Source organism: Zygotorulaspora mrakii, chromosome 8, assembly GCF_013402915.1.
Source record: "Zygotorulaspora mrakii chromosome 8, complete sequence".
Taxonomy (NCBI): domain Eukaryota; kingdom Fungi; phylum Ascomycota; class Saccharomycetes; order Saccharomycetales; family Saccharomycetaceae; genus Zygotorulaspora; species Zygotorulaspora mrakii.
Genome location: NC_050726.1, coordinates 485,564 through 513,517, shown reverse-complemented (window position 1 = coordinate 513,517; position 27,954 = coordinate 485,564). Strand labels below are relative to the sequence as shown.

The 27,954-nt window shown below is 39.7% G+C and overlaps 13 protein-coding genes across 13 annotated transcripts; 7 read left to right on the top strand and 6 right to left on the bottom strand.

Annotated features, from left to right (window-relative positions):
• Nucleotides 1-1,104: 1,104 nt before the first annotated feature.
• CCC2 (Cu(2+)-transporting P-type ATPase CCC2) lies at nt 1,105-4,092 on the bottom strand (the record flags this gene model as incomplete). The annotated part of the gene is made up of 1 exon (XM_037290762.1): nt 1,105-4,092. The coding sequence occupies one exon, from the start codon at nt 4,090-4,092 to the stop codon at nt 1,105-1,107; it is 2,988 nt and encodes a 995-aa protein (XP_037146657.1).
• A 283-nt stretch (nt 4,093-4,375) lies between these two features.
• Nucleotides 4,376-5,176, bottom strand: CKB2 (casein kinase 2 regulatory subunit CKB2; the record flags this gene model as incomplete). The annotated part of the gene is made up of 1 exon (XM_037290761.1): nt 4,376-5,176. One exon carries the CDS (start codon nt 5,174-5,176, stop codon nt 4,376-4,378), a length of 801 nt encoding a protein of 266 aa, XP_037146656.1.
• Nucleotides 5,177-6,093: 917 nt separating this feature from the next.
• HIR2 (Hir2p) lies at nt 6,094-8,685 on the top strand (the record flags this gene model as incomplete). Its single annotated transcript, XM_037290760.1, has 1 exon — nt 6,094-8,685. The coding sequence occupies one exon, from the start codon at nt 6,094-6,096 to the stop codon at nt 8,683-8,685; it is 2,592 nt and encodes an 863-aa protein (XP_037146655.1).
• Nucleotides 8,686-8,784: 99 nt separating this feature from the next.
• On the bottom strand, nt 8,785-9,909 carry MSW1 (tryptophan--tRNA ligase MSW1; the record flags this gene model as incomplete). The annotated part of the gene is made up of 1 exon (XM_037290759.1): nt 8,785-9,909. One exon carries the CDS (start codon nt 9,907-9,909, stop codon nt 8,785-8,787), a length of 1,125 nt encoding a protein of 374 aa, XP_037146654.1.
• A 239-nt stretch (nt 9,910-10,148) lies between these two features.
• On the bottom strand, nt 10,149-11,243 carry CYC2 (oxidoreductase; the record flags this gene model as incomplete). The annotated part of the gene is made up of 1 exon (XM_037290758.1): nt 10,149-11,243. One exon carries the CDS (start codon nt 11,241-11,243, stop codon nt 10,149-10,151), a length of 1,095 nt encoding a protein of 364 aa, XP_037146653.1.
• A 143-nt stretch (nt 11,244-11,386) lies between these two features.
• On the top strand, nt 11,387-12,385 carry CIA1 (iron-sulfur cluster assembly protein CIA1; the record flags this gene model as incomplete). Its single annotated transcript, XM_037290757.1, has 1 exon — nt 11,387-12,385. The coding sequence occupies one exon, from the start codon at nt 11,387-11,389 to the stop codon at nt 12,383-12,385; it is 999 nt and encodes a 332-aa protein (XP_037146652.1).
• Nucleotides 12,386-12,390: 5 nt separating this feature from the next.
• On the bottom strand, nt 12,391-13,260 carry PEP12 (SNAP receptor PEP12; the record flags this gene model as incomplete). The annotated part of the gene is made up of 1 exon (XM_037290756.1): nt 12,391-13,260. The coding sequence occupies one exon, from the start codon at nt 13,258-13,260 to the stop codon at nt 12,391-12,393; it is 870 nt and encodes a 289-aa protein (XP_037146651.1).
• A 1,123-nt stretch (nt 13,261-14,383) lies between these two features.
• HEL2 (E3 ubiquitin-protein ligase HEL2) lies at nt 14,384-16,279 on the top strand (the record flags this gene model as incomplete). Its single annotated transcript, XM_037290755.1, has 1 exon — nt 14,384-16,279. One exon carries the CDS (start codon nt 14,384-14,386, stop codon nt 16,277-16,279), a length of 1,896 nt encoding a protein of 631 aa, XP_037146650.1.
• A 63-nt stretch (nt 16,280-16,342) lies between these two features.
• Nucleotides 16,343-17,437, bottom strand: PEX10 (ubiquitin-protein ligase peroxin 10; the record flags this gene model as incomplete). The annotated part of the gene is made up of 2 exons (XM_037290754.1): nt 16,343-17,259; nt 17,347-17,437. The coding sequence occupies 2 exons, from the start codon at nt 17,435-17,437 to the stop codon at nt 16,343-16,345; spliced, it is 1,008 nt and encodes a 335-aa protein (XP_037146649.1).
• Nucleotides 17,438-17,612: 175 nt separating this feature from the next.
• Nucleotides 17,613-19,889, top strand: SHE4 (She4p; the record flags this gene model as incomplete). Its single annotated transcript, XM_037290753.1, has 1 exon — nt 17,613-19,889. One exon carries the CDS (start codon nt 17,613-17,615, stop codon nt 19,887-19,889), a length of 2,277 nt encoding a protein of 758 aa, XP_037146648.1.
• A 431-nt stretch (nt 19,890-20,320) lies between these two features.
• Nucleotides 20,321-22,606, top strand: AKR1 (palmitoyltransferase AKR1; the record flags this gene model as incomplete). Its single annotated transcript, XM_037290752.1, has 1 exon — nt 20,321-22,606. The coding sequence occupies one exon, from the start codon at nt 20,321-20,323 to the stop codon at nt 22,604-22,606; it is 2,286 nt and encodes a 761-aa protein (XP_037146647.1).
• A 185-nt stretch (nt 22,607-22,791) lies between these two features.
• On the top strand, nt 22,792-24,804 carry HG535_0H02480 (exonuclease 1; the record flags this gene model as incomplete). Its single annotated transcript, XM_037290751.1, has 1 exon — nt 22,792-24,804. The coding sequence occupies one exon, from the start codon at nt 22,792-22,794 to the stop codon at nt 24,802-24,804; it is 2,013 nt and encodes a 670-aa protein (XP_037146646.1).
• Nucleotides 24,805-25,203: 399 nt separating this feature from the next.
• HMS1 (Hms1p) lies at nt 25,204-27,909 on the top strand (the record flags this gene model as incomplete). The annotated part of the gene is made up of 1 exon (XM_037290750.1): nt 25,204-27,909. One exon carries the CDS (start codon nt 25,204-25,206, stop codon nt 27,907-27,909), a length of 2,706 nt encoding a protein of 901 aa, XP_037146645.1.
• Between the last annotated feature and the right edge of the window lie 45 nt (nt 27,910-27,954).

Here is a 27,954-nt window from a genome sequence, read left to right as displayed (position 1 = left end):
ATAGTGCCAAAGCTTTGTTCGATGATGCACTACCTGCACTATCTGTTGTAAAGTAGGTTTACGCCTTTTAGTGGAGAGTCACTGAAGATAACAAGTGAACACAGTGGTTTATCCATGGAACACTCGCTGATCTCTTTTCATCAACAAAGTGACCCTTTCGTTTCACAATCTGAAGGGGTTCACGTTGATTTTTGTGTCTTATGCTCAAAAGTGATAAGCCCTATCAGTCGTTATCTTTTTATCACTGATAACGCGGTATTAAAATAGCAGTTTGATAGTATCATAAAGAAAGATGTCCAGTATCTCATAAACATGAGACCTGTTTACAGTATTACAGGAAGTGCTTCTTATCTGAAGGAGCCTTCTGCAAATTTAAATTCGGTGGGTGGCAATGCCTACTAGAGGCACTGCTGTTGAGGTCAAAAAAGAGCAAGCGACGGATACCGCATGATTGCAGCGTTCAACGCTTTTCAGAATAATCTAGCGGGAAAGGAGATGCATGATGCGAGCATATGTGATGCTGTATGCCCCTTCTAATTCGCTGAACAACTACTGCAATCCAAGGGCATGAAAGCCTCCAAAGTATGCCCTGCTTTTTGATTTCAAAGTTTCCGGAAAACTGGTGGAAGCTTATGCTTCAGTCAAAAGAAGGGTAGCTACAGGTTTATGACGCAACACAGGGAGTGCATGCTTCTTTTCACACTTGAATTTTTTACAACAGTAAATAGTAGCGTATAATGGTAGCTTACAATGCAGTATAAGCAGGGGAGTCTGGTAAAGCTGAATTGAGAACTGATTCGATTTAAAGCGTGTGTCTTATGTATCGTTACCAGTAAGAAAGCCTCTTAATTCCCGTCGTGTACTCTCTTTTCAATGCTTATCAACCCAGAATGATCTGTTTTATCTGTTTTTCTACATATATTTTTGAGTGCAGAAGGATTAGGAATAGTTCATTACTTATACAAACTACTTTCACTATTACACATGCAGATTTAATTAAGAATATTTCATTAGTATGATACAAAGCATCTTACATATTAGTGATTAATTTTCTTTCCAAAGCGATTTCGTACAATTAAGTTATCATGGAGGTTCATTTTCTTTTCATTGAGCTAATAGCCCCTCTTGCATTTCTATGTCACTTCTAGCATGATCTGGTCTCGAGTGGAAAAGTCGAAACCAAAAGGTTCCGGGCGAAGACGTAGTATTCAGTTCGAGATCTTCGTCAATACTCACGGGCTTCCATGTCTTCAGCATAAGAGAGCTTAAAACGACACTCACCGAACTCAATGCCATCGCCAAACCGGCAGCCATTGGATGCAGCCAGATTCCCCATGGGACTAATACACCCATAGCGATCGGGATCATGAACGTGTTGTAGCAAACTGCCCAGAAAATATTTAGTTTGATTCTTCTGAAAGTCTTCTGAGCAATGTCTAAGGCATTTATCAAACCTTTCAAACTAGCCCTTTCAGATTCTTTGTCGGACAGAATAACAATGTCTGCTGCCTCGACTGCTATGTCCGTGCCAGTGGAAATGGCAACACCTACATCACTTGTCACTAATGCAGGGGAATCGTTGATACCGTCGCCTACAAAAATAACTTTCCCCTCAGTTTTATTCATTAGCTGTTGAACTATTTCTGATTTTCCAGCTGGTTCAACTTCACTGTAGACATTATTTAGATCCATACCTACCAATTGTGCAACTTTTATAGCAGAGCTATGGATATCACCAGTTACCATGTATGTTTTGAATCCGTGGTTATTCAAATAATGAATGGTTTGGTATGAATCTTTCTTGATATCATCTATGATATCAAATCTGCCAATTACCTTTTCATTAATGGAAACATAGGATACGGTGTAGTCATTATCCTCATCTGCGAGAAGAGAAGAGGACTGCTCCCAGTGTGAACGCATCAGCGATTTGGCCCCGACGGCCACTGTATACGTTGATCCATTCAGTTCGCATGTTGTTCTCACACCTTTACCCATGAAAACTTTACTGGATAAAACATCTGACACATGTGGCTTAGAATTTGACCTTGAAGCTTGTTGAGCATTGCAATATGTAACAATGGCCCGTGCGACTGGATGCTCGCTAACAGCTTCGGATGCCTTTATTACGGCAATTGCTTCATCACTTAAATCTAGGTCATTTTCTCCTTTGAAGTTCTTTACTTCCATATTACCGGTGGTGAGTGTTCCAGTTTTGTCAAACACGAACACTTTAACATTATTAAACTTCTCCAGGACTTCGCCGCCCTTAATTAACACTTGATTTTCAGCACCAATACCAGTACCAACCATAATTGCTGTTGGTGCTGCCAATCCTAACGCACAGGGGCATGCAACAATCACGACAGAAATTGCGATTTGAAAGGATGAATAGAAAATACCATTAGTAGATCGTATAAAGGCCAGCGGAGCTTTATGGAATTCTGATAAAATGAACCAAAAAATGAACGTTAGAAGAGCTAGTGACAAAATCGATGGAACAAATACTGAAGCTAAGAAATCTGCATAGCGTTGGATTGGTGCTTTCGTAAGCTGGGCCTGTTTCATCGTTCTAATTATATTAGCCAATTTTGAGTCTTCTCCTACATTGGTAGCTGTGAAATAAAAATGACCAGGCCCGTTTATCGATCCACCAATCACCAAAGATGCTATCTCCTTAGACACAAGTAATGACTCCCCCGTCATTAAAGATTCATCAACTTCTGTTTCTCCCCGTATTATTTTGCCGTCAGAGGGAATTTTCATACCTGGTTTAACTTCAACAATATCTCCAGGTTGAAGCAAGTCAATTGGAATGGTGGTTGGATTTTCGTAATTGCCATCTTCCACAATAGTACATGAAGCTGGTGTTAAAGATATTAGCTTCGATAGTGCTGTAGACGTTGCAGATTTGGCTTTATTTTCCATCAATTTCCCCAGTGATATAAAGGCGATTAACATCACAGATGTGTCAAATATAACATTCGGTAACATTCCGTTTGAATTTTTAATCACAATATTGCAAATGATTGAATATATGGAAAAGAAGTAAGCACATGAGGTTGATATACAGACTAATGTATCCATAGTGCCAGCTCTATGTTTCAAAGAATTCCAAAAAGCTTTGTAGAAATATGATCCTACAACAAATTGAATATACGTTCCAATAAGGAGCCCAAAAATATCTCTGTAGTATAAACCTTTGAGAAAAAAGGTTTCCTTATAAGGAAAATAATTCTCTTTCATAGAACGTGGTGATATCATTGGTATTCCCATATAAAGTATCATCGTGAATACTGCCAGAAAACATGATTTAAAGCACGTAGATTTCCAGAATTGGATTTCTTTTACTTTTGATAATATATTCAGCTGATTCTCACTGTCTGACATAGGTATTATATTGGCTTCGTATCCCATTGTCTCCAGACGTCTAAGAATTTCGCGTATTCCAACTTTATGCTTGTTGTACTGAACTGAAATGACATTTGTCTCAACAAATTCCACTGACGGTATGCAGTCACCATTTTTCAATGATTCGATAACTCCGGCAGGATCTTCATCTAGTTCGTAATTTATTGCCAGTAAATGTATTTTCGTTGTCTTCAAGAAGGTTTCCTTGTTTTGAGAAGCTTTTTCGACTGACAGAACCTCCGCATCAAAACCACAATCCTCGACAGCTTCCTTTATAGTCTCTATATTCACTTTAGAGCCGTCAAATTCTACAAGGCACTCTTCTGTTACTAGCGAAACTCTGACGTCAAAGACACCATCTAGACCATGCACACCTTTAGTCACTGTAGACACACAGGCACCACATGTCATTCCTGTGACATGCAATTTACCGCTGAAAGTTGGGGAATTGATAATCTCAAAATCCCTCACCATCTCGCAATCAAATCCACAGTCTTCGACCGACTCAATTATTTGGTCCACAGAAAGACCCTCTGTATCATCATATGAAACCTGACACTCCCCGGTCACTAACGAAAGCGCACATGCGTCAACTCCGGTGACACACCGTATTTTCGACGTCACAGTGTCGGTGCACGCGCTACATGTCATACCATGGACCACGAATACAGCCTCTCTCATCTATATTCAAAAACCTTAATATGCTCAGCCAGTACAAAATCCTCTTTTTCGTCCTACTTATCTACACTTTTTATACTTTCTGTCAAGCTTGTAATGGCTCTTATAAAACTTTATTCTGCACCCCGAAAATTCCATCAATCAATGCTGAAAAAAAAAAAATAAAAAGTATTACTAAAACAGACGAAATGTATAAATTTTAGAGGATTAGGACTAGATAATATCTATTGACCATGGTTTTAACATGATTTAATGCGTGGTATGATTCAATTGAAATTGGCCGTTACTATTTGTAACCACCTTTACCGGAAACACCCACATTGCTTGCTTGAAGCGTTTTCACCAGCTTCAACCTTTGTAATTCTTGCCAACGAGCAACCTGTGCTTGCTTATGAAGTTCAAAGCCGAATAGCTTGGGCACGTACCTCTTTACCGGGTGTTCGGGTACCATTTCAGGGAAAGCTTGCAAGAACATCCCGGGGAAACTTGTTCCAAAATACGCACCATCTATAGTGCTGTGCCTGGAAGATTTTGGTATGTAGAGGTCCTCGCAGCAGGGACAGTATAGTTTGACGCAGTCAATGCCTGGAACATCGTGCAGCCCCACCGGCAGCAATGGCTGAAAATTACAGTACACTCTTGGACATCTACCGAAATCTGCACTCTTGTATTTAGCAAGCATCTTCTGCAGACCCTTCGCCGTGATAATGTAACGCGCATGGATGAGGCCGTAAAATTTGCGAGCATCATTTTCTAGTTGCTCCAAACGTTGGTGTGACATGCTCTCCAGCACCATATCGTCCAGATCATCAACAATATACTGCACCACTTGTGTGAATTTTGATACCGTTTTCTGCAAATTGATGAGATTGAAGCGGTCAGTGATGTAGTCGGGATCGACTTCGCAGAAATACTCGTGACCCTTCCTTCCGAGAAACAAGTCAATCCACATCTCTACTTCTACGTACTCCGAAGAGTCGGTAGCCTCTCCCATTACTTCATCCTCCTCCTGCTTCCGAGCCAACTGTGTGCTTTGTTGCTCCTGATCCTCTTGAGCTCCCTGGTCTTGCGGTCTGGCATCTACCATCCTGCACGTTCTCACGATTAGCTGTTAGTGCAAACTCTAGTCGAAATGACTCTCGAAACAACCCAGAAGACCTCTTTGTGCCTACTTGATTCCTATAGATGAAGATCTTCCTCTCTCTTTGAAGTAGAAAACTTGTAATGCCACCAACCTTTTCTAGCCAGCCGGGTAAAAATGTTTACAGAATAGAGACATTGAGCACAAACGAGGCAGGCAAAAAGGTATCATTGAAGTGGTGGAACGCATGCAACAGTCGAGGGCAGCTCAATGCTTGATGGTTATGGCCACAATATCATGAGAAATTCACTCTACCTGTAGGTGTAATTACTGAGTGAAAAATGATCCATCAGAAGTGGTGGAAAAGAAGGACGTCAGCTACGCTTCTGAGCCAACGAGTGGCTGGTCATCATGACAAAAGGGAACTTTGTGATGTGGCTGCTGGAGCTGATATCAACGTTATAATGACTGTGGGACGGTGGTTGGCCGCAACAAGAAAGCGACGCAGCGCAGCAGTAGGGAGTGTGGTTGAACTGCAAGTTTAAAATCAATGGAGAATCAAGGAGAGATTGAACATTCTCAAGCGTGCAGTAAGGTTCCCGCATGGAGAGTTGGGACGAACCAGGCTATATCTGGCACGAGGTTACTGCTACACATCATGCTCGAATGCTGGTGGCAGCGCACGAGAGTGAATCCCTTCAGTCGGGCGGCACGCTAATTACAGTCACATCATTGCACAATGTGGCTGGGACGCACATCGCACGACTGTGCATTGTGTTATCACTGTAGGTTGTTTGTAAGTAGAATATATATGCAGTGTACTAGGCGAAAATTTTTGATATTGAAACATTACTCGTAAGGACGACTGAGGAGAAAACTGCAGAGGGGAGGGCTTAAGAAAGGTAACAGTGGGAGCTAAAGCCATGAAACTGTTGAAATATCCGCTCGCCGAGCATGATAGAGGTGTGAATGCATTGGCAGCTATAGGGTCTTGGTTACTATTGGCAGATATTGACGGTCACGTGCAAGTATGGTCACAAGCAAGGTTGGTGGAAGCAGCCTTTAATGGTAGTAAGATCAAGAATTTGTGCATGGAATATAGCCTAGCCATGACAAATACGGGGAGTCCGGAAGATCGAAACATTTTCTTCCTGTTAGGAGACGAGCAAAAGCTATTTGTTGGTACCGAACAAAGACTTTTCTGTTACAGGCGATGGTTGGAAAAAGATAAGGTCGAGATCAGTCAAATATTTGATTGCAAGCCACCTAGCACTATCACAGATGTCAAGTATGACTCAGTCAACGATGTCTTATTTATATTGCAAAGCAAAGTGAACTGTATTTTAATTTTGAATGCTGGGAGCATGAAGCGATTGGCTAAAATTTCGTTGTCGGACACAATGGCGCCAATAACGGGAGTCATTGATCCCATGGGACAAATATTCAGTGTGATGGTATCCGATAGGTCTGTTTTGGTTTATCAGTATAACGCAAAAGGGTCATTTAAACTGCATCAAAAATTGGGCCAATCTGTCGACATCAATCCGTTACATTACAACATAACAATGTCACCTCAAGCAGATGTATTACCCGTGATAAATTCTTTGAAAGGAAGTTCGACTACTACGTCGACCTCCATACTGTTACTAGATCGAAATGATAATTATAAGACATCCACTACATTGGTCTCTATACCTTCAAATAAATGCAAAGTGCTGAAATTTTCACCAGTAATTTATGAGAAAACTAATGCTAAAAAGGGTATCAAGACAAGATATAACCTACTTGCAACCTCCGGCTCCAAAGACGGTACTGTCGTTGTTTGGAATACAAAGAGAGTAAAGCCACTTTTCAACGCCATTCGGGTTTCGGAGACTCCTATAATAGATATGGCGTGGTCTTGTGATGGTCTAAAACTTTTTGTCATTTCTAATGATAATGTCCTTTACAATTTTGCCTTTCAAGAGAACGATCTGGGCGATGTTCTTGACGATAAAGAAATGAAGTCCTTACGTGCAAATAATCAAAAGCTAATGCCGTTACCTGAAGCAGAGGAAAAACCAGAAGAGACGACTGTTAAGCTGGAAAAAGACAAGTCTTTGTCATTACTTGATACTGATAATGTGAAGACGACAACCGGTAAAAAAGTCACAAAGAAAAAACTGCCTTCTGATTTGTTGAAAACCACACAGAGCACTACAATGGAGTTTAATGGGCCCTCTTACAATGTACCGAAGGATCTGAAGCGTAAACCCAAGACGGATCTCTCTAAGGAAGTTAATGGTAATAAAAAAATGAAAAAGGATTTGGAGCCGATGGATTTCCTCGATACAGGTTTGCTATTGCCCATGGTATCCTTTTCAAAAATTAGGCTTGCAAGTCCTAAGGTTCGTTTGAATTTCAAGTATTCTCCTCCTTCCAAAGGAAACCTTGTCTTTGATATCAAGAATGGCTCGGGCAATGAGCAAAAGCCAACAATTTTTACATTAACATCCAAAATAGAGGAGCAAGAAAAGATCTTGTTTCAAGATTTCCTCCCTAAATTCATCAATATATGTACCGGAGGTGATTCATTCTGGGCCTGCAGTAGCACTGATGGTTTCATCTATGTTTACTCAGATTCAGGGAAAAAAATTATGCCACCTTTATGTCTGGGAGTGCCATGTAGCTTCCTTGAAGCTTGTGGAAGTCATTTACTTTGTATTACGAGTGCTGGTCAAATGTATTGCTGGGATATGTTTGCAAAAAAGTTACTATTTCCCATTAATACAGTCTACCCACTTTTGGATCCATCCTTACGATACACGGATGACATTTTAACTCGTGCAGAAAACATAACGATGTGTGCAGTTACACAAAGAGGTGTACCTTTGATAACCTTAAGTAATGGCAATGGATATATGTTCGACAAAGATATGGAGACATGGCTTCTCATAAGCGACGGATGGTGGGCATATGGTTCTCAATATTGGGACATGACTAATATCTCAAGTCTAAGTCTGAACGGTGGAAATGACGAAGAAAAGAGGAATAAAGGCTGGAAGTCAGGCGATGCTCAAATGTTGACTTCCAAAATTATACAGAATAAGGAGAGCATTGTCAATTATATTGAGCGCAAGACAAATGATGAACTAAGTCGTAAAGGTCGCATTAAGAACTTGCAACGTTTCGCAAGAACGATTTTGATGAAAGAAGGTTATGAAAACTTGGAAGAGATCGTAACATTGTCACATCTCGAAAACAGATTACTTGTCACTTTGAGGCTAGACGATTGCGAAGAGTTCTCAAATATTTTATCAGTCTATTGTATAAGATTGAGTGAGCTAGGTTATAGTGATCGTTTAGATGACGTATTGCAGTGGTTGTACAACAATGGCAATATGGATGGATCAATTGCAGGTAATTCAAGACGGGATTTACTGCAATCTGTTTTGATGCATTGTTCCAATTTTAGGCATGTACAAAGAGTCACAACCAGTTACGCATCTGCTTTAGGGTGGTACAATAACGAATAATTTTGATTGATGTGAAGTGTGCATTATTTACAAAATGTAACAGTATGTAGCAAAAATGACTAATGATTTCTTTTTATTCAAAAAATACGGGAAACCTGTTTAAAATCCCATTATGTTCATTATTTCTTTTATATTTTTTTCAGCTACTTCCGAAGCCTCTTCTGAACCTTTTTTGATTACAGAATCAAGATATTCTGGTTCGTTGATGAATCTTTTGAACATATTTCTAGGACCACTCAACTCCTCCACTACATTTTCTGTGACATATCCTTTGAAATCTGAATAGTTCCTGAACCTTGCAATGTCCTTCTCGACCTCACCAATTGATTTTCGCTGGATACCACTGATAATATTTATGAGGTTAGAAACACCTGGTCTATTCACTGGATCATACTCAAAATGATCTGAAATTGAGTCTGTTACAGCTTTCTTTATCTTCTTCGCGATTATTTCAGGCTCATCATTCAAATAAATCAGCGCATCTTGATTAGGATCACTTTTGGACATTTTCTTTTCAGGAGAGCTTAGACTTAGAATCTTCTTTGTTGGTGCCAAGATAGTTTTTGGAAGGGGAAAAACTCTTTTCTTGTATAGATGGTTAAATTGTTCAGCAAGATGTCTCGTTAATTCTAAATGTTGCGTTTGGTCATCTCCAACTGGAACATGTGTGGCCTTATATGTGAGTATATCGGCGGCCTGCAGAACGGGGTAAGCAAAAAGACCTAATCTGACCTTTCCGATGGCATCTGAATCAACTGAACCATCCTTGATATTTGATTTGGATTTCCATTGAGTCATCCTATTCAAGTAACCCATGGAAGCTAAAGTTGAAAGAAGCCAGTGAAGTTGGGTCTGTTGCGGTATGCTTGACTGATACATAACTGAAGCCTTTGAAGGATCGACTCCCACAGATAATATGCTAGCAATTGCTTCTATTCTGTACTTCCGAAACTTTGTCGTATTTGGTTTTGGGATCGTTATTGCATGTAAATCTGCGACACCAAAAGTCAATCTTTGACTGCTCGACTTCAAAGTGCACAAGTCTTTCCAAACTCTGGTTGCTCCGAGATAATTGCCCAAATGAAATTCACCAGTTGGTTGTATCATGCTGAATATCGAAGCATTCTTTGGAATGTCCTCCGTATGCAATTTGTAATCTACTTTTTGTACTGAGCTTCCAAATCTTTTCACAACTGCAGTGGCACTCTTGATTCCTCTAAACATCTTTCAATGCAACTTACTCATCTTCTGTAAGTTGAATCCGTGGAGATCAAAGCTTATCTCAAATCTGTACTTAAATATTTTTGAACAAATGCGATCCAGAGCGAACTTATCAAAACTGGGGAAGAACTCACAAGAATCTGCCAATGTTTGGGTGAAACTCACAAATGTATTGCTCCAAGTGCGCCTATGAAGCGTTGTAATATCATTAATTTGATAGGAACATCTACTTATATACAAATCTATGAAAGTTTGAAAAGATTATCACTAGTCCAACCTTTCTTTTCAAGGATTCCGCCTACTGGACCTTGATATGGAGATAGTTTGGGGCTCGCGATAGACGATATAAAGCTATCGGGTCCGCAGACTAAGGCAAGAACAGGTCTGACATTATTGTATGTCATTTCCCTAAAAACCACTGATCCTTGGTATGGAAATGGAGTTGATGTTTCTTTCAGCATCCTCGTAAGACGCAATTCACGAGACGGTTCATGAGACGATTCAAAAAGATGCAACCGCAGTCTTTTATATCTCTCCAGTTTCAGGATTAGCGGCATCAGGGGTCCTAGCTCAGTGAAGTCCTTGCATGAATGAAAAAGATCGATTGTTCCCCTGAAAGGCGACTCTGTAAGCATCAATTGCAAAGCAGTCACTATGCCTGTCCCGGCAGTGTACATTGCTATGTCGAATGGCTGAAATTTGTACTTTTCTTCTTGAATCTCCTCGTCTATTGCAGTGAGTAGAAAGTCTCTACTCCTCTTTGATTCCCGTTCAAGCTTGGGCAATTCGTACTCAATATAAGGTCCTCTAAGCTCAACAATTTCGTTCTCTTGCATTTGTTGCAACCATCTCGCAACTTCGCCATGTTCATAACTTTTGAGATAGAACAATAACTTCCCACCAGCAAATTGCCCATCTTTCAGCAGTTCAATAGCACCAGTAGCCTTGTTAAAAATCAATGGCAAAGGAGTGTAGTTACGGACAACCATGATCTGTGGTTGTTTGACTTGCACGGACCACATTTTTTCCGAACCAAGTAACTTCCATAAATTTATCTTCTGATCAATTAATGGCGTCAGCTCCATTAAGAAGTGATTCTCATCAATGATGTGCTTGTTTGAAATACGGTAAGAAGTAAAGTGACCCTGGGAAAGCTCATTGTTCCCAAGCGAGCTATATTGGTTATAGAGGAGATAAGTCAAAGCGCCTAGTGAACCAGATATCGCACTGAAAGCAGCAAACTTAAATCTGCGATGACAGTTTTTGGGTCTGATATTGTGCCCTGTTGATCTTAAACTTGAAAATCTTCTATTCAGAGCATGCCGAAGTAAATACATCACTCATACAAGATAATATGTTGTCTTGCTGCAATAAGCTCGTTTTTTCACTGTTTTCATTCAACCCACAATATAAAAAATATTATTCTAATAAACCATAGTTTAAAGACATAGAAGATCATTATTAAAAAACAACAAATAAGATGCTCTCACTTGTTAAGTCTTTGAAATTGCACAAGGATAGGATATGGAGTATTGATGAGAGTAATGGACTTTTAGCAACCGGCTCCTCAGACCGCTGTATTAAAATAGTAAATTTAAAAGATAATAAGTTCGAGCTAGTAGACGAACTCGATGACACGGTGCATAAAAAGGCAATTAGATCTGTATCATGGAGACCACATTCAATGCTTTTAGCAGCTGGATCGTTTGATTCGACAATTTCCATCTGGAATAGAGAAGAATCTGGTGATGAACTATCATCTGGAGTTTTGGAAATGGAGTTATTGGCTATAATTGAAGGCCATGAAAATGAAGTTAAAAGTGTGGCATGGTCCAACGACGGTCTGTATTTGGCTTCATGCTCTAGAGATAAGAGTGTTTGGATCTGGGAAGCTGACGAAACAGGTGAAGAATACGAATGTATCAGTGTGCTTCAGGAACACTCGCAGGATGTAAAACATGTCATTTGGCATCCAAGCCTACAATTACTTGCTTCAAGCTCTTATGATGATACTATAAGGATATGGAACGATTTTGATGACGATTGGGAAGCTGTTGCTGTGCTTACTGGTCATGAAGGAACTGTATGGTCATCAGATTTCGAAGAAGTGGAATCGAACCTTAGATTGTGCAGTGGCAGTGATGACTCTACGGTACGTGTGTGGAAATACCTCGGTGATGATGAGGACGATCAGCAGAAATGGATTTGTCAATCAATCTTACCGCAGATACATACCAGGGCCATCTATAGTGTTGCGTGGGGAACAAATGGTTTGATTGCAAGTACTGGCTCCGACGGATTGCTTGCAATATATCAAGAGAAAGAAGAGGGGCAATGGGAGATAATCGCTAAACGGGCCTTGGCTCATGGAGTGCTTGAAACAAATATTGTTAAATGGCTGCAAATTGATGGGAACATACTACTTGCGACAGGCGGTGATGATGGCTACGTCAATATATGGAAATTGAAAGAGACATAAGTACACTAAATAAAAACTATTAAAATGAGCATCAATAGCATGAATGACAACGTCGCAAGGAGTTGAACGCACCACTTATTGGCACTCTTCTGTGATCTTAGAGCTTTATTCAGTTCTCGAGATGCCATAGCTGTATTGTCTGCGGCAGTGTAAATGTTAGCCTCAATGTTATCAACAAGCATTCCCTGCTGTTGTACCACAGAGCCTAAATCTTTGAATATCTCGTTCAATTCTGTAATCCCCTCTTCTATATTTGATATTTCTTCGTCTCGCTGTCGTATTAAATTGGCCTGATATGCAAATTCCTCATTGTTTAAGGGCTCTCTGTGAATAGAATATTGAACTGACTGTGTCCTCTGACTTTGAACCTTTGTGACATTTCCTTCTGCAGCGTCCTCTTCCTGTTGAAGAGCGCTTCTATTCTGCTCTGCTTCGTCCAACACGGCCCTGGCTTCCGTATTTATCTTTCTGATAACGGAGGCATATTTTTTTTGTGTCTTTTGAAACTCCTGAACAGAATATTGAACATCCCTCACTATTTTTTCTCTGGCAATGATTTGCGTTCTATCTAGATTGGACTCCTCAATGCCGTTGATTTTATGTACCAACTCATTCATGCTTATAATCAAATGCCCCACTTTTCTAATTTTAGCAACCGATTTCTTATCTATATTATCCACCACCTTGGCACTCACATTGCCCTTTTTTAAAAGTTTTTCTAGGCTTGTTATGAATTGCTCCACTGTGCTTATTTGGCCATTTGTTTCAAATAATTGTCCCACTATATCTTCTTTCAGACGCTCGAATTCCGGGGAGTCCATATATTCTCTGGGCTCCTCATCATAATCAATATTGTCGTTTAGAGTAATCGACATACCTAGCACTTTTTATACTCTTATCAGTTGCTTTACCTGTGTCTCATCCCTATTATTACCGTTTTTCAATGGGTTACTAAAATATCATTTATCACATATTCCGGGTAAATGTCTAGATTTTCTATTTCACCCAGCAAGACCCCAAACGAAATTGTGTGAAACAAAGAAAAGAAATACCTATGGGGTCTCAAATACAGCATTGATTCCATAATGAATGTTATCTGGGAGATCAGAATCATGATAAAGCTACTCAATGGTAGTTGGATCTGCAGCCTCGTTATTTCTAGCAACCGCTATCCATCGGGTTGTGTAGGCGCCAACTGAATGCAGAGGGTCGATGAATAGGAGAACACGACCGGGCTACAGCAAAGCATAGTAATGGGTCTCAATGGGTATTATATTTGAGGGCTGTTCATTTGCTACTGTTGTCAAACGGAAAGATCACAATCGGGAGATTACACTCTAGCTGTTGGCGATCCAGAAATGAAGTGGGCGGTGATTGCCTCTCGAATTTGCAATCTTCGAACCAGAGATCCTGCAACTAAGACTTCTCTTGATGCATGACAAGGGTCCATTACAGAGACTGCTCATACAACTGTTCTAATTGCGATATTTGTAATAACGATTCTAGAACTGCCTGCGGTGCTGACCTGGAGAAACTGTCAGCGGCTAAATTTTTGTAAATTTGTGAAGGTAACTACAAGAACGGAGAATTAAAGATATTCTACAGGACGCTTTTGGATGGCTCATGTCACATATGAGACTTGTCTTCGCCAGGTTCGAGAATAAATGCGGAATTGCAAAACTTTTGAGTATTTACATTGGTGGGCCTCAAAAGGCTTAAAGGGCTTTTTTTGAATGAGCAAATATATATTCATCAACCAATACCTTTCCAAAATGCGATAGCCGATAGAATAAAACCTCCAAAACTTCGTTATGGGTTTGGCCTCACCATATTATGATTGTAAAAATTGTAAGCACGTGATTCGGAAAATTTTTCATATTTTGGTTTGTGCATGCATTTATTTTAGTTGAAGTATTAAAGGAGCGCCAACACGTCTAAACTCAAGAATTAGGTTTTAGGTATGGGAACAGTGGCTGTCACGATTGCCGAGTGTCCAAAATGAACAATGTTTCGAGCGCATCTCATGGTTCCAATTACAGAAGAATGCAAGGGCCGCAACAGTCGAGGAGGTCTCGCTCAAAAGGTAGCAAAGCAGAGCAATCCAATAGGACCGACACCACCGGAACATGGAAAAGCGATCAAGCAAAACAAGACGAAGATGAGAATAGTGACGGAGGTGACCTGTGTGTGATATGTGCCGAGAAGATAAAGTATGTTGCACTGTCACCTTGTTCCCATAAGACGTGTCATGTCTGTGCATTTAGACAACGTGCGCTCTATGGTAAAAAGGCATGTTTGGTCTGTAGAACAGAGAATGAAAGTTTGATTTTCACAGACAAGCTAGATGCGGAGTACGATGACATCAAGGATTTTGCTGTGATAAATGAGGAGTATGGCATAAATTTTACGGCCAATGAAATTGCGAAGGCTACGTTGGACTTATTAAAGTACACCTGCTCGATATGTGATAGCGAGCGGAAAACTGACTTTGGTAGTTTTAAAAAATTGAACGGGCACTTAAAGTCTGTCCATAATAAGGCCATCTGCATGATTTGTGCAAATAATAACCATGCATTTCCGAGTGAACTAAAAATTTACACTCAAAATCAACTGCGTAATCACCAAACGAAAGGTGACTCCGAAGGGTTCAAAGGGCATCCTATGTGCGCTTTCTGTCCTGGCCTGAGATTTTATTCAGATGACGAGCTATACGTGCATATGAGGAATCATCATGAAAAATGTCATATATGTGAAAAAATAGATCCTACGTCACCCCAATATTTCAAAGACTACGATCAACTTTTCGAGCATTTCAAAAATTGTCATTACATCTGTACTCATCCTACATGTTTAGAAAATAAGTTCGTGGTTTTTAGAGATGAATTGGAACTACAGGCTCATATACTTAAAGAACATGGAGATATGATTAGAGGTAAACAAAGATTGTTTCAATCTGAACTTTCCACATTTGTTTCAGCACCTTCAAGAGTTATTTCGGAAAACAATTATTTCGACAACTCTTCTAATTCGTCGTCATCGTCTTCGAGAAAGAATAATTCCAATGAATCAGCAAAAGTGAAAAAATTAAGGCTCAAAGAAAGGGCGAAATTCTATTTGACCAATTCATCGGAAAAGTACCAAAAATTCGAAAAATTGAACGAAGATTTCGATAGCGGTAAAATAACAGCAAAATTGTTGCTGCATTCTTATCAAGATTTGTTCACTTCACCAGAAGCCGACATGTATTTGCTTATTCATAACCTTTCCGAATTATATCAAACAAACTCCCAAAAATTTAAGGATCTTAATGCGCTTTATCAGAATCATGAACAGCAAGTTACAAGAAAGCAAGAATTACCCACATTGTCTAGAGATACGTCATCATCAGTTTCACTTGTCAGTGGAGTGTGGAGTGCCAATAATAACACTGTTTCAACAAGTGGTAGAGGTATCAATACTGCAAAATTACCTTCACTATCATCTTTACCAGCCCGCGACCCGTTTGCATCACCTTTGAAAAGCGCCTCATACAAAAACTTGAATCATACAAGGAAGAAATCGCCTTCCCCAATAACCCGAACTGCTTCTGACAACACTGTTAATTTTACGCCAACTTATCTAGACAAAAAAAAGAATGTCACTTCCGCTCGTCCTTCAAACAAAAGTCAAAACAAATTGGCAGCACTTGATTTACCAACGTTGCCAACCCCAAAGCCCAAAGTATATATACCGCCTTTGAACAGGCCCAACATCCCGGATCCTAAAAAATGGGGCAAGCAACCAGTGCCGCAAGAGCTAACTGACGATATTACGAATTTATCACTCAGTTCATCTTCATCGAGTGGCAGAAAAAAAGGAAAACAAAAACAACTCCTTTTCCACATTGGTATTTAAGGCATCTTGTGCTACTGATAATCATATATATACGCACTGATAAATAGATCCAATGAATAGCATCTATCGAATGGACAAAACTTGCTGTGGATGCGACTTTTGACGACACAACGGACATTCGGCCCTTTCCTTACACCAGCTAACTATACAGTTCCAACAAAATAAGTGACCGCATGGTGTACAGCTTGGATCTACCATTAAGTTCAAACACAAAATGCATGTCCTAGAGACCTCGGGAATGAAAGGTAATTGAGACTTGTCGGATAGATCTATATGCGACAATCGAGATTCATCCGGTATCCCCTTAATATAATAGTGTGATGCGTCTACGCCATTTCCTCCGCACACTTTCATATCATTCGCACTATCAGTGCCTTCCGACACCAAGAGTTTCTTCAAATATTGTAAAGTAGCTGGTAGTTTCTCACTTGCTACCTTTAAAAGCAGTATATGACCCAGGAACTTGTAAGTATTAGAGTTTGAAGTCCTGAATTTAGCTTCATTGGGGTTGACTTTGTGCCCTATTGCATATCTCATACCCAATATTCTCTTGATGACATCGTAATACGAACCACTGAAGTAAAACAGTACCAGATGTACATTCAAAAAGATATCCAATATTCTTCTGTATGAATACGTCTTATCTTTGGAATCACTATCATCGCTGCCAGAACCCCACCTTCTAAGAATCCTGCTCACGACAAGAGGTCCCAAGGCATACGACAGAACAAACAATAGTTTCTTGTACCGTTTTACCAGTTCTTTTCCCGTGCGGCTCACATAGACAAGATCCACATACTCCTCGCCCAAAGTCTTGCTGCCTGCGAGGGTAGTCAGCCCAAAATACATCAGTTTTGCCACAATGGAAATCTCCTCGGTACATGCATTTGTAAACAGTTGCCCTTTTAAACTTCTGAAGAACCTCTCCAGCTTCACAGAAAGAATAGCCTCCGTTTGTTTATCCTTTTGGTGCGCTTGTACTGTTTCGAAGCTTCAATGTTGGCATAGACTGGTTAGTATTCAGCTGTAATTTGGCATTTACGTCTTGAAGACTCGTGCTATCATACCTATACTGGGGGCATCGGCAAACGGCAATAAAAGTGTTGATTGATCGTAATCAGGAGGTTTCATCTCACGTGGATCAGATCTAGAAGTCATTCGACCTTTCTGCTCCTTAATGCACCTTTCACGTTTTTTTTGCTCTTAGTATTCGATGATCGGCTGTTCGCTCCCTTATAACTGGGGTCCCTTGAAATATATATTAACTATGGGTTGCTGGTAAGAAAATAACGAATCAAGTTCATACTTCAGATTAGCAGACGTATGATATAAGATGAGTTTACCATCTGATATTGAAGAATTGTGCTCTCGTTTGGAGAAGGGAGTTAAAGTGACCGATGTTGAAGAATATAATAGCCTAGTTAAGGATATCCTATGCTGCGATAATAGTAAAGAGCTTTTCAAGACTGTTACGCCGGAGAAGGTGGAAGAGGTTTTAACCAGAGCATACCAAGACTATTCTGAGTCTAGGAGTGTGCTTGTAAATCAGGTTCAAAGCTCAGTACCTAGGGCTTTGACAATATTTGAAGCGCTATCACCTCAGTCCGTGTATATTCTGGCAGGCTGCTTCTCTGATGTGGAGAGTTCCTACAAAATTTTAGAAGAGCTTAAAACGCGGATCCATTACGGCGAGGATTTCCATGTGAAATACCTTTTGAATGTAACCTTGCAGCTGTTGAGTAAGTTTGATTACTCCTTCGACAAAATTGCATTCCTGGTCGATGAGCTATGTGAAAGAGGAAGAGAAAATGAGATCAGGCCCCTTATGCTTGTCGTGTTCTCGATGCTTGAAAAGAAGTTCGAGAAAGACTTCGATCAAAAGTTTCTAAAAGAAATGGACTCCTTGGTGATGGAGTCAGAGGCTGACGTTGGCAATGATCCATTGGAAAGTATCATTAATATTCTAATGGAGTTGTATCCTGTGCTAACAAGTTTGTGCTCCGAAGTCTTCTTGGGGGAGCGATTAGTTAAGCAGTTCAAAAGGAAAGTGCTTGTCCAGGACGATGAAGACTTCACCAAGAATCTACTCAAATTGTTCAGTATCGCCTGTATCGATGAGAATGTCAGAGTGTATATTTCTGAACACTATATTTCTCTTTTGGAACAATCGATCAAAATCAAGGCATATACTGTGTTAACTACTCTGGTATTAGTGAAAACATGGTCATTTGCCAAGCTGCAAAATGTTTCGATTAATGCGTTGGCAGAGATACTGATTGATGTCATTATGACTATGGATATCGACGTTTGTAAGGATGAAGAACTAAGTGCCAGTATTGAAGGGTTGGCTTATTTAAGTCTAAAAACATCGGTCAAACAATCGTTGAGAAAGAAAAAAAGAGTATGCAATCAACTGGCAGCACTCGCTAAAGCGGAAAATATGAATTCTGACTCTTATGGAAGTCTTGTTGTATTAGGCAATTTGAGCGTTTACCCTGAGGACAAGAAAGATGGTTCCTCTTTGGAACCAAAAGCCATGAGAGATTTGAAATCATATTCTGATCTCAAGAGTCCTATCGATAGTAATGGTGGGAGCAACGTAAAAGAAACCAAAGAGGAAGTTTTACAATTCAATACAGAGTACATTGTGAAAGAACAGGTTCTTTCCGCTCTTTGTGCGAAATTCGGAGGTTTAAGCCACGGTTCGAAGCAACAGGTGATAAGGTTGATTTACAACGTGACACGAGATCGCACATGCATCGATGATTGTATAAAACAGGGCTGCATAACGTCAGTTTTAGAGTATATGGTCAACAACCAAAGCTCCAAGGACATTGTAAAAGTATATGCAGCTAGAGCCTTGGCCAAGATGCTGATCTATACAAATCCTTCCCTGATTTTTAATAAATACTCTCCTGTAAATGCTATTGGCCCATTGTTTGAGTTAATACCCAAAGTCGCTCCAAATGCTCAAGACGAATCGTTTGACTCTGATCTCCTCACCGTAGTAGATACCTACGAAGCCCTGCTCGCATTAACAAACTTAGCATCAACCGAAGGCTCCCAAGGGGAAGAGGTTTGTAAGCGTATCGCAACCAATGACGAATTTTGGTCAATGATAGAAAATTTAATGTTAGATGAGAATACTGTACTTCAAAGATCAACATTGGAATTAATAGGTAATCTAATGAGCAACCCATTACCAATCGCGGCAAAATTCTTCAATTTCGAAAATCCACGAAGTGTGAAGAATTTTAATGTTCTGGTCAAACTTCTCGATTTAAATGATTTGCCTTCCCAAAGGGCCGTAACTGCTATTTTTGCAAATATTGCAACATCTGTTCCTTTCATTGCTGTAGAGCTGTCTAAGCAACAGGAGCTTATAGATAGAATGATCGATTTGTTCGCAGAACAGTGGGAAGACGAAGAGCTGAGCCACAGGCTAATCATTTTTTTTTATGCCATTATGGATGAGTTGCCTGCTGAGGACTCATACTTGTCAGGTAACAACAGGCTTAAAGAATGTCTGGAGAGGGCTCAAAAACTCACAAACCGAGATCCCCAGGTTTCAGAAATGCTCTCCATTGTGCTTTCAAAGTTCAAAGTATGACCCAACAATTGTAGAATTTACAATGCCACGCAATTCCACAGAATGCCATATATCACCAGTAGTTATGCGGTCCTGTACTTATACTGTGGGCATGAATTTATCTTTTTTTCATGCTTGTGAAAGCGGTCTTACATTCTGACTTTGTGTGCGGTAGCAATACTTAGTACTTATATCAGTACTTTAATATATATCATTTAGATGTATTGGCAAGTCTAATCTTGAAGGTTTCACATCTTACTGGTGCTTGTCACTTGTTCTGTCACTTGATTTCGTTTTCCAATACTTTTTCACGATCATCACGAATAAGAAAAGTCCTTACAATACGTGCCTTCCGCGCCTTGATTTTAAACATTACGATGATTAATAGCACGAACACCATTCATACTTCTCAGTGAGTCGCATTTGCTAAGCCTCATCTTCACAATACATTGATGAGTGTGGAAGAAAGTATAAAATCAAACGATCCAAAGATCGGTGCACTTGGAGCAGAAGATGATGTAATCCAAGATGATGTGTCGCTCAGCTCGATGCTGCCTGTAATTTCAAGTGAAGAACGTACTGCAGATGTTGACAAGACACTGCCCATTCAGTCAAATGATTCGGATGCCGCCGAAGCGGAATCGGTAAACTCTGAGCTACAAAGGTATCATGTGGCTTGTCAGAAAGGTGATCTTACTACTGTGAAGCAGATGACAGAGGGAGGTCTTGTAGATATTAAAAAAGATTACGATGATGGTGAAGGAGTGACCGGGCTACATTGGGCCAGTATCAACAATAGGCTATCAGTTGTGGATTATTTGGTGACCAATGGGGCCAATGTAAACGCGAAAGCTGGTACGCTGCATGCACCACCAATCCATTGGGCTGCAAGATACGGCTATGTTTATATCGTTGATTATCTTTTAAAACATGGTGCTGACGCAAAGCTGAAAGATGACCAGGGTTTCAATTTACTGCATATTTCGGTGAACAGTTCTAATATCATGCTCATCCTATATGTTCTTTTCTTCGTTGTGGATAAGGACATCATAGACGTCGATTCTCAGGATCCACACGGAAGAACCTCGTTGTTGTGGGCCGCATATCAAGGTGACTCCCTAACCGTTGACTCGTTGTTGAGATTTGGTGCATATGTGAAGATCGCTGATGAAGGTGGTTTCACCCCGTTGCACTGGGGCACATTAAGAGGGCAACCACATGTTTTGATGTACTTAATCAAAAAAGGAGCAGATTTTTTCCAAAAGACGAATGACGGTAAGGATTGCTTTACCATTGCTCAAGAAATGAATACGGTCTATTCCCTGAATGAAGCGATGAGACATTGCGGTTTCAATGCTCAGGGATACCCAATTAGAAAATTCTTTGAAAAAAGTTTGCATGCGAAGGCTTTCACGTTTTTTGTACCATGGGTCTTTCTTGGAGTTGCGTTATCTTTCTTTAGCCATGTTCATATTCTTCTCTCATTTCCCGTTATACTGGCGTTTGGCTTAGCTCTTCAAGTGGCATTAAAAAGATTTGTCCTCCCGTCTTACCAAAACACTGGCGTGAGTCCACTGACACTTATAAAAACTCCTATTTTTGCTGGTGTATTTTCTGGAAGCGTTTACTGGGTTTTTATGGTGTGGATTATAAGAGTCTTTCCAGCTACCATTGGCGATAAACCCCTGGAAAATCTATCTTTGCTTTTATCTATTATCACATTGGGCTATCTTTTTATAAAATTATTGAAATCCGATCCTGGACGTGTACCGGCTGAAACTAATCACGCCAGAGTTAGAGAAACGATTGAAGATTTACTAAAATTGGGCGCATACGATACGCGCCATTTTTGTATTGAAACTTGGATCCGAAAACCTTTAAGAAGCAAGTTCTCCTCCTTAAGTAATTCACTTGTTGCTCGATTTGATCATTTTTGTCCGTGGGTCTATAATGATATTGGACTGAAGAATCACAAGGTATTCATTTTTTTTATAGCTACCATGGAACTCGCAGTTTGGATATTTACACACCTATGCCTAGAGTATTTCGACGGTCTTGAAGATATTTATGAGGATGAATCTGGCAAAGTCCAATGTTTCCTGATTTCAGACGATGACATTTGTGCGGGCTTAAAATATGATCTATTCACGTCACTCACTCTCATTTGGGCTCTTCTCCAAGCAGTTTGGGTTGCCTTTGTAATATTGGTTCAGCTTTTCCAAATTTTTAAAGGAGTAACCAATTATGAGTTCAGTAAACTGATGAAGGATAGTAAAAGAGCTAATACGGACTCTGTTGTGTTTAACGAATTTTTCAATACCACACCAGAAGACTTTGTGGCAGTCAATGGAGACATCTTTGAAAATTCTTCTCATGGTATGGAATCAATCGCAAGAACACCAGCACCTATCAAAAGCTCGAAGAGATGTTGCGGCTTCTGCTGCGCCATAACAGGAATGGACCAATGGTTAATGGTAATGAAAGAAACAATGGGCATAGCACGGAATGGTTCAGGGTCAGAGCACTCTCTAATTCTTTCCTCTCCAACCAACTACGGTTGGAAGACTAATGTCAAAGATTTCTGGCTCACTAGTGATGCCACGGCACCTATATGGCAAAGAGTCCTTTATTCTCCACAGAATTCCACAGCACTATTGGGTGGCACCGTGGTTGATTACTATGAGCTCTACAAGTTCCCACCCAGAGCCTTAGATTTTGGAACGCCATTGGATGTTTGAACTGTTGCTATTTGTCTTATTGTTTTATATCAATAAATATCGTCATTGAATACGCGTTTCATTTTTGTGACGCGTTAGAGCACATAACATAGCACTGAAAATATAAATATTGTAAAAAACATTCGATAAGCATTATCGTCGAGGTTGCCCAATTTACCCATTCTTTGAGTATATTGGCACCCAAGATGGGAATATCTGGTCTACTGCCCCAATTGAAAGCAATTCAAAATCCTGTTTCGCTACATAGATATGAGGGTCAAACGCTAGGTATTGACGGTTATGCATGGTTGCATAGGGCTGCCTGTTCATGTGCAATGGAACTGTCAATGGATAAACCTACTTCCAAGTATTTGGAGTTTTTCATCAAGAAAATAGGTATGTTAAAGGCCTTCAAGATTGATCCATATTTAATATTTGATGGAGATTCGATTGGAGTTAAAAAGGACACAGAGATAAAGAGACGTACAAAGAGAATTGAGAGTAGAAACATTGCTCAAAAGCTGTGGGAGTCTGGCGAAAAAAAGAATGCGATGGACTATTTTTTAAAAAGTGTTGATATCACTCCTGAGATGGCCAAATGCATTATAGACTACTGCAAGCTGAATGGCATTCGATATATAGTTGCTCCTTTTGAAGCAGACGCCCAGATGGTTTACTTGGAGAAGAAACATGTAATACAAGGAATAATTTCGGAAGACTCTGATCTTTTGATATTTGGATGTCATAGATTGATCACAAAATTAAATGATTTTGGTGAGTGCATTGAGATTTGTAGAGACGATTTTAATAAACTACCAAGAAAATTCCCAATGTATCAATTGACTGAAGATGAGATCAGAATAATGGTCTGCCTTTCAGGATGTGATTATACTGACGGTATTCCGAAAGTAGGTTTGATCACAGCTATGAAATTAGTCATTAGATTTGGCACCCTTGATAAAATACTGCTCCATATTCAAAGAGAGGGCAAACTTAAGATACCAATTGATTTCATTAAACAATATGAATTGGCGAATTTTGCTTTTCAATATCAACGAATATTTTGTCCCATAAGATGTAAAATGGCTACATTGAATGAGATACCCGAACAGTTACTGCATTGTGAGGAATTGTATAATTGTATCGGAAATGTCGTCGCTAAAAATGATGGTTTTAAAAAGATCATTGCTCGTGACGATGATATAGATCACAATTTGCATTATAGAATATCTCGTGGTGAGCTGAGTCCGTATGACTGTCGAAAGTTATTGGTCAACAGAGAACACAAGTTGCAGCTCAGTTCAAAATCTGATTTGCAAACCATAGACTCATTTTTCAAGATGGACTCTAAGCAACATAACGTGTGTTCTTTGCTAAAGCATCAATCGGCTTCCATTGCAAAAGAAACCTTGGGAAGCAATAAAATATTAGAAAGTGATAAAAGTTACATGTTTGACAAGTTTGAAAAGTTTGATAGAAATGATACAAATGATAAAATTGATAAAATTGATAAAATAGATGCTGCCATCAAACGCAGAAAGTTGAATAGGGATTCAAAGGTGGAGCTGTTGACTAGTAAGTTTTTCAAGGCATCTTCAGTAGGCTCTACAAGTCAATCTGCCGCAACTGAGACTTTTACAGACACTCCTTCTACGTCCGCGGCATTCACACTAGCTAGTACGCAAGAGGACGTACAGACTGAAATACCAGAGTCACAGCTGCCAACTCAAATTCCCAGTTCTTTCAACATCGGAATTCCTGACGAAGAAGATCTGTCTGAAATTTTAAGTGAGCTTGAAGACGATAACGATGAGTGCCAGTCGCGATCCACAATCAAGAGGGATCCAAAGCCCATGACAGAACCAATTTCTGTATGTTCGCGCATTCTCACCGGCAGCACTGTTGCCCTTGAGCAATTCAGATTCTCAAACAACAGAGTCCCGTTGCAATCCAAGAACATCAACAACAGGTCAGACGTCAATATTCGAGTATCACCTGCCATAAAATCGTCGAATCACCACAGGGACGACCGTGATGATCACCATCACAAACTGCATGCCACAACTCTGCGTGGTGAGGCCAGGACCCCTGTCAGCCACACCAACAGCATTGTTGTTCGTGCAAGGACCACTTCGCAACCGGTGGCAGATAAGCCACTAGCCCAAAGGCCAGCCATAAGAACTTCCTTGTCCGCGAGATTCATCTATAAACCTACATAGTATAATTACGATACCTGCTCGCACAACATACTTGACTCCATCTCCCAACAGCACAATTGATATCAATATTTTCAATCGATTCCTTATATTGCAGCCACTGTTTGATTTTACCCGACCTTTATCTTGTCGCCTGTTGATCCGATTTTTTTCTCTGTTTGTCCCGCAAAGTTGGCTTTGTCGTAAATTTTAATCATACGAAAGATAAAAGTTTAAAAAGTGATTAACATTACGTTGATTTGATTAAGTATTTTTAAACCGATTATTTGGCATATTTTGGTTGTATTTTGTTCTTTGAGGAAGTATATTTTTCGTGTTCGGTTTGATCTTGTTTGGTTTTGGATTGGTTATTGTTATCATCTGTATTCCCCCCTCTTCGTCTACCGTGTGTGTGTTACAATAATGAACGGTACAGATGCGTTTTTGCAGTCGCTCCAGCGTGACGATGGCATGTGGAGAAATGCAAATGACAGCGGTAGTGGCAATGGTAATCACAATGGTAATTTCAGTGGTAATTTAAATGGTACTGGTGAGTATAACGGCAGCAGTAATTTTAACGGTAATAGTAAAGTATCAGGCGATGTGGACTACTATTACACTAGCAGTGAGTTTAATAGCAACGATCCTTCCCCGTGGTCGCCTAATAGCGCAGGTGCGCCTGTAGAGCAGCTCAACGCAAACAATATGAGTATTACACCGGAATCTTTTCATTCCTACGGAGAAATGAACCAGCAACAGCCACAAAATCAGAGGCAAGAACTGATACAGCAGCAGCAGGTTCAAGCTCAGCAACAAATGCAGCAGCAACACCAGGATCGGGCTTCGTCATTTAACTTCAACGATTACGCTGGTGAAATTCAATTTTCAAGTGTATCACAACCTCAGCAGCAGCACCAGCGGGTACCAATGCAAACAGAGGTGATGCAAGCCGAGAAAAAGGTTGAAACTCCTGACCAGAGTAGTGTATTCGCAAGCCCGGAGGATATGGTGAAATCTGAGTTCTCACCGGTAATCATGAACTCGAATGCCAACTCGTCTCAAAATAGCTCTGAACAAAATATGTTCGAAAATACTAATGAGATGGATCCCTATTTCAATAACGATGAGTATTTAGCAAAAGATGAATTTGGCATTGATGTGGCACTTGAAGACGTACCTTCTAGTGAAATTTTCAGTGGAACAACTACTAAGACAGGCAAGAGAAGAAAAGAGAAAACCTCTCATAACATTATCGAAAAAAAATACAGAACAAGTATCAATGAAAAGATTTTTCAGTTAAGGGAGATCGTGCCAGCATTACGTGTTGCATACAAGGGTTTTGCGGGGATACCAGTTTCGAACCAGGATTCAAAAGATTTGGACGGACTAGAGCCTGCCAGGAAATTAAACAAAGCCTCCATTTTGATGAAAACGATAGAGTACATCAAATATCTTGAAAAAACGTGTGAGAATTACAAGCTTGAAAATCAACAATTGAAGAGTAATATTCCAACACCGGAAAGCTTGCGACCATATTCAGGTTCTTTGAGGCCTTCGTCACAACAGCAGCAACAACAGCAACAGCAACAGCAACAGCAACAACACAATACCTATGGACGCAATAATATTAATGGTGGTGAAGATCTTTCATTCAACGGCAACAGTGATACATCTAATGATATGCGAGTTGGATTAAATATGGCAGAAGCCGAAAGCAATAATGATTATGCATCAAAATTTTTAATGGGTGGCTTAGCTTTAACAATGGGCGCTACATGTTTTGGTGATAACAGTGACATGGGATCAGCCAGGGCATTATTTGCAATGCCAGTTTTCCAGTTTTCACCCACAAATGGGTTCATATTGTCAAATTCCAATGGTGTTATCAACTTACAATCATCGCTTTTTGCACTTACCAAAATTGGTTTACTGTTAGCTACTCTGTTTTATTTTATCGGTAATCTATTCCATTCATCATCGTTGTCTTCGTCCAAAGACGCTAAATCGATTAATAATGATTCAATATCCATGATACCTGTAAAAGATACTGTTCAATTTGATTCCAATCAACATTTAAAGGAAACCTTGAAAAAGACATTCGTGATAAATAAATTGAAATATAGATTTAATTCTATGGAGAGAATTGAATCGAAAATGGCAAAATGTTTTGCCGTAAAATTATACATGCAAAAAGCGAAGTTTCCTTGGACCTATATTTCAAAAAAGTTCGTTGATAAAAAATGGAATGAAATCAAACTTCAAGTGGATAATGCAAATCGAAAAAGTAAGGGACTCCTGGATTCCAGTTTGGAATGGAATATGATTACAAATGTAATGAGTTCTGGAAAAAATTTTACATTGGGCAATGAACTGTTACTAAAAGAGTTGTCTATGGAGACTAATGAAATGGAATTGAAAGATTTCGTTGGAAAAATTAATGCCTATATTCTAAACTACACAAAAAATGTACTGCTGAACAATCTTTTGGAGGACATAATGGATGATAAGGATGAAAAACTTATACCATTAGAGGAGACTTGCCAAAAAATTCATAAAGAAAAGTTTGTTGATAATAGCTTATTGAGATCGATTCCAGATTTTTTTGGCTTGCTAGATTGCCTTTTGGTACCGACAAAGGAAAGCTGCGATAAGTTATCAAAGTTGATAAGGATTAGTAATGAATCAAATGCGGGGAATTTATTTGAGGAGCAATTAGTTCTCTACTGTTCAGTAATGAGAAAATTAATTAAGGAAGGGAAAACAGATCAATGTGATAAATGGTCGAAAATGATGCCAATATTCAATATAATTAAAAGGGAAAAGGGGAAAAAAACCGAAAGATTATCAATAATTGGATTTACAGCGATTTTTTTAATGCTGAAATCGTTATCAGTGAAGTTAAATCAGTATGATGTTACAACAATACTCAAAGTTGAAAACTTATTTGGTGAGGAAAGGATATGGTTAGGTTCCGAGAAAGGGGATGGTGTAAATTTCGAAATTAGATCACAGCTAATTGATTATTGCATAAGTGAAGCACAAACTTGCTGTGCCTTAATTAGGCTTGATGAATCAGCAGTGAAATATATTGATGATGGTGAAACCGAGTATGAAGAGGAGGAGCTATGATGAGAATGATGATAATCAGCATTAAGATGAAGCTGAAGCTGACAG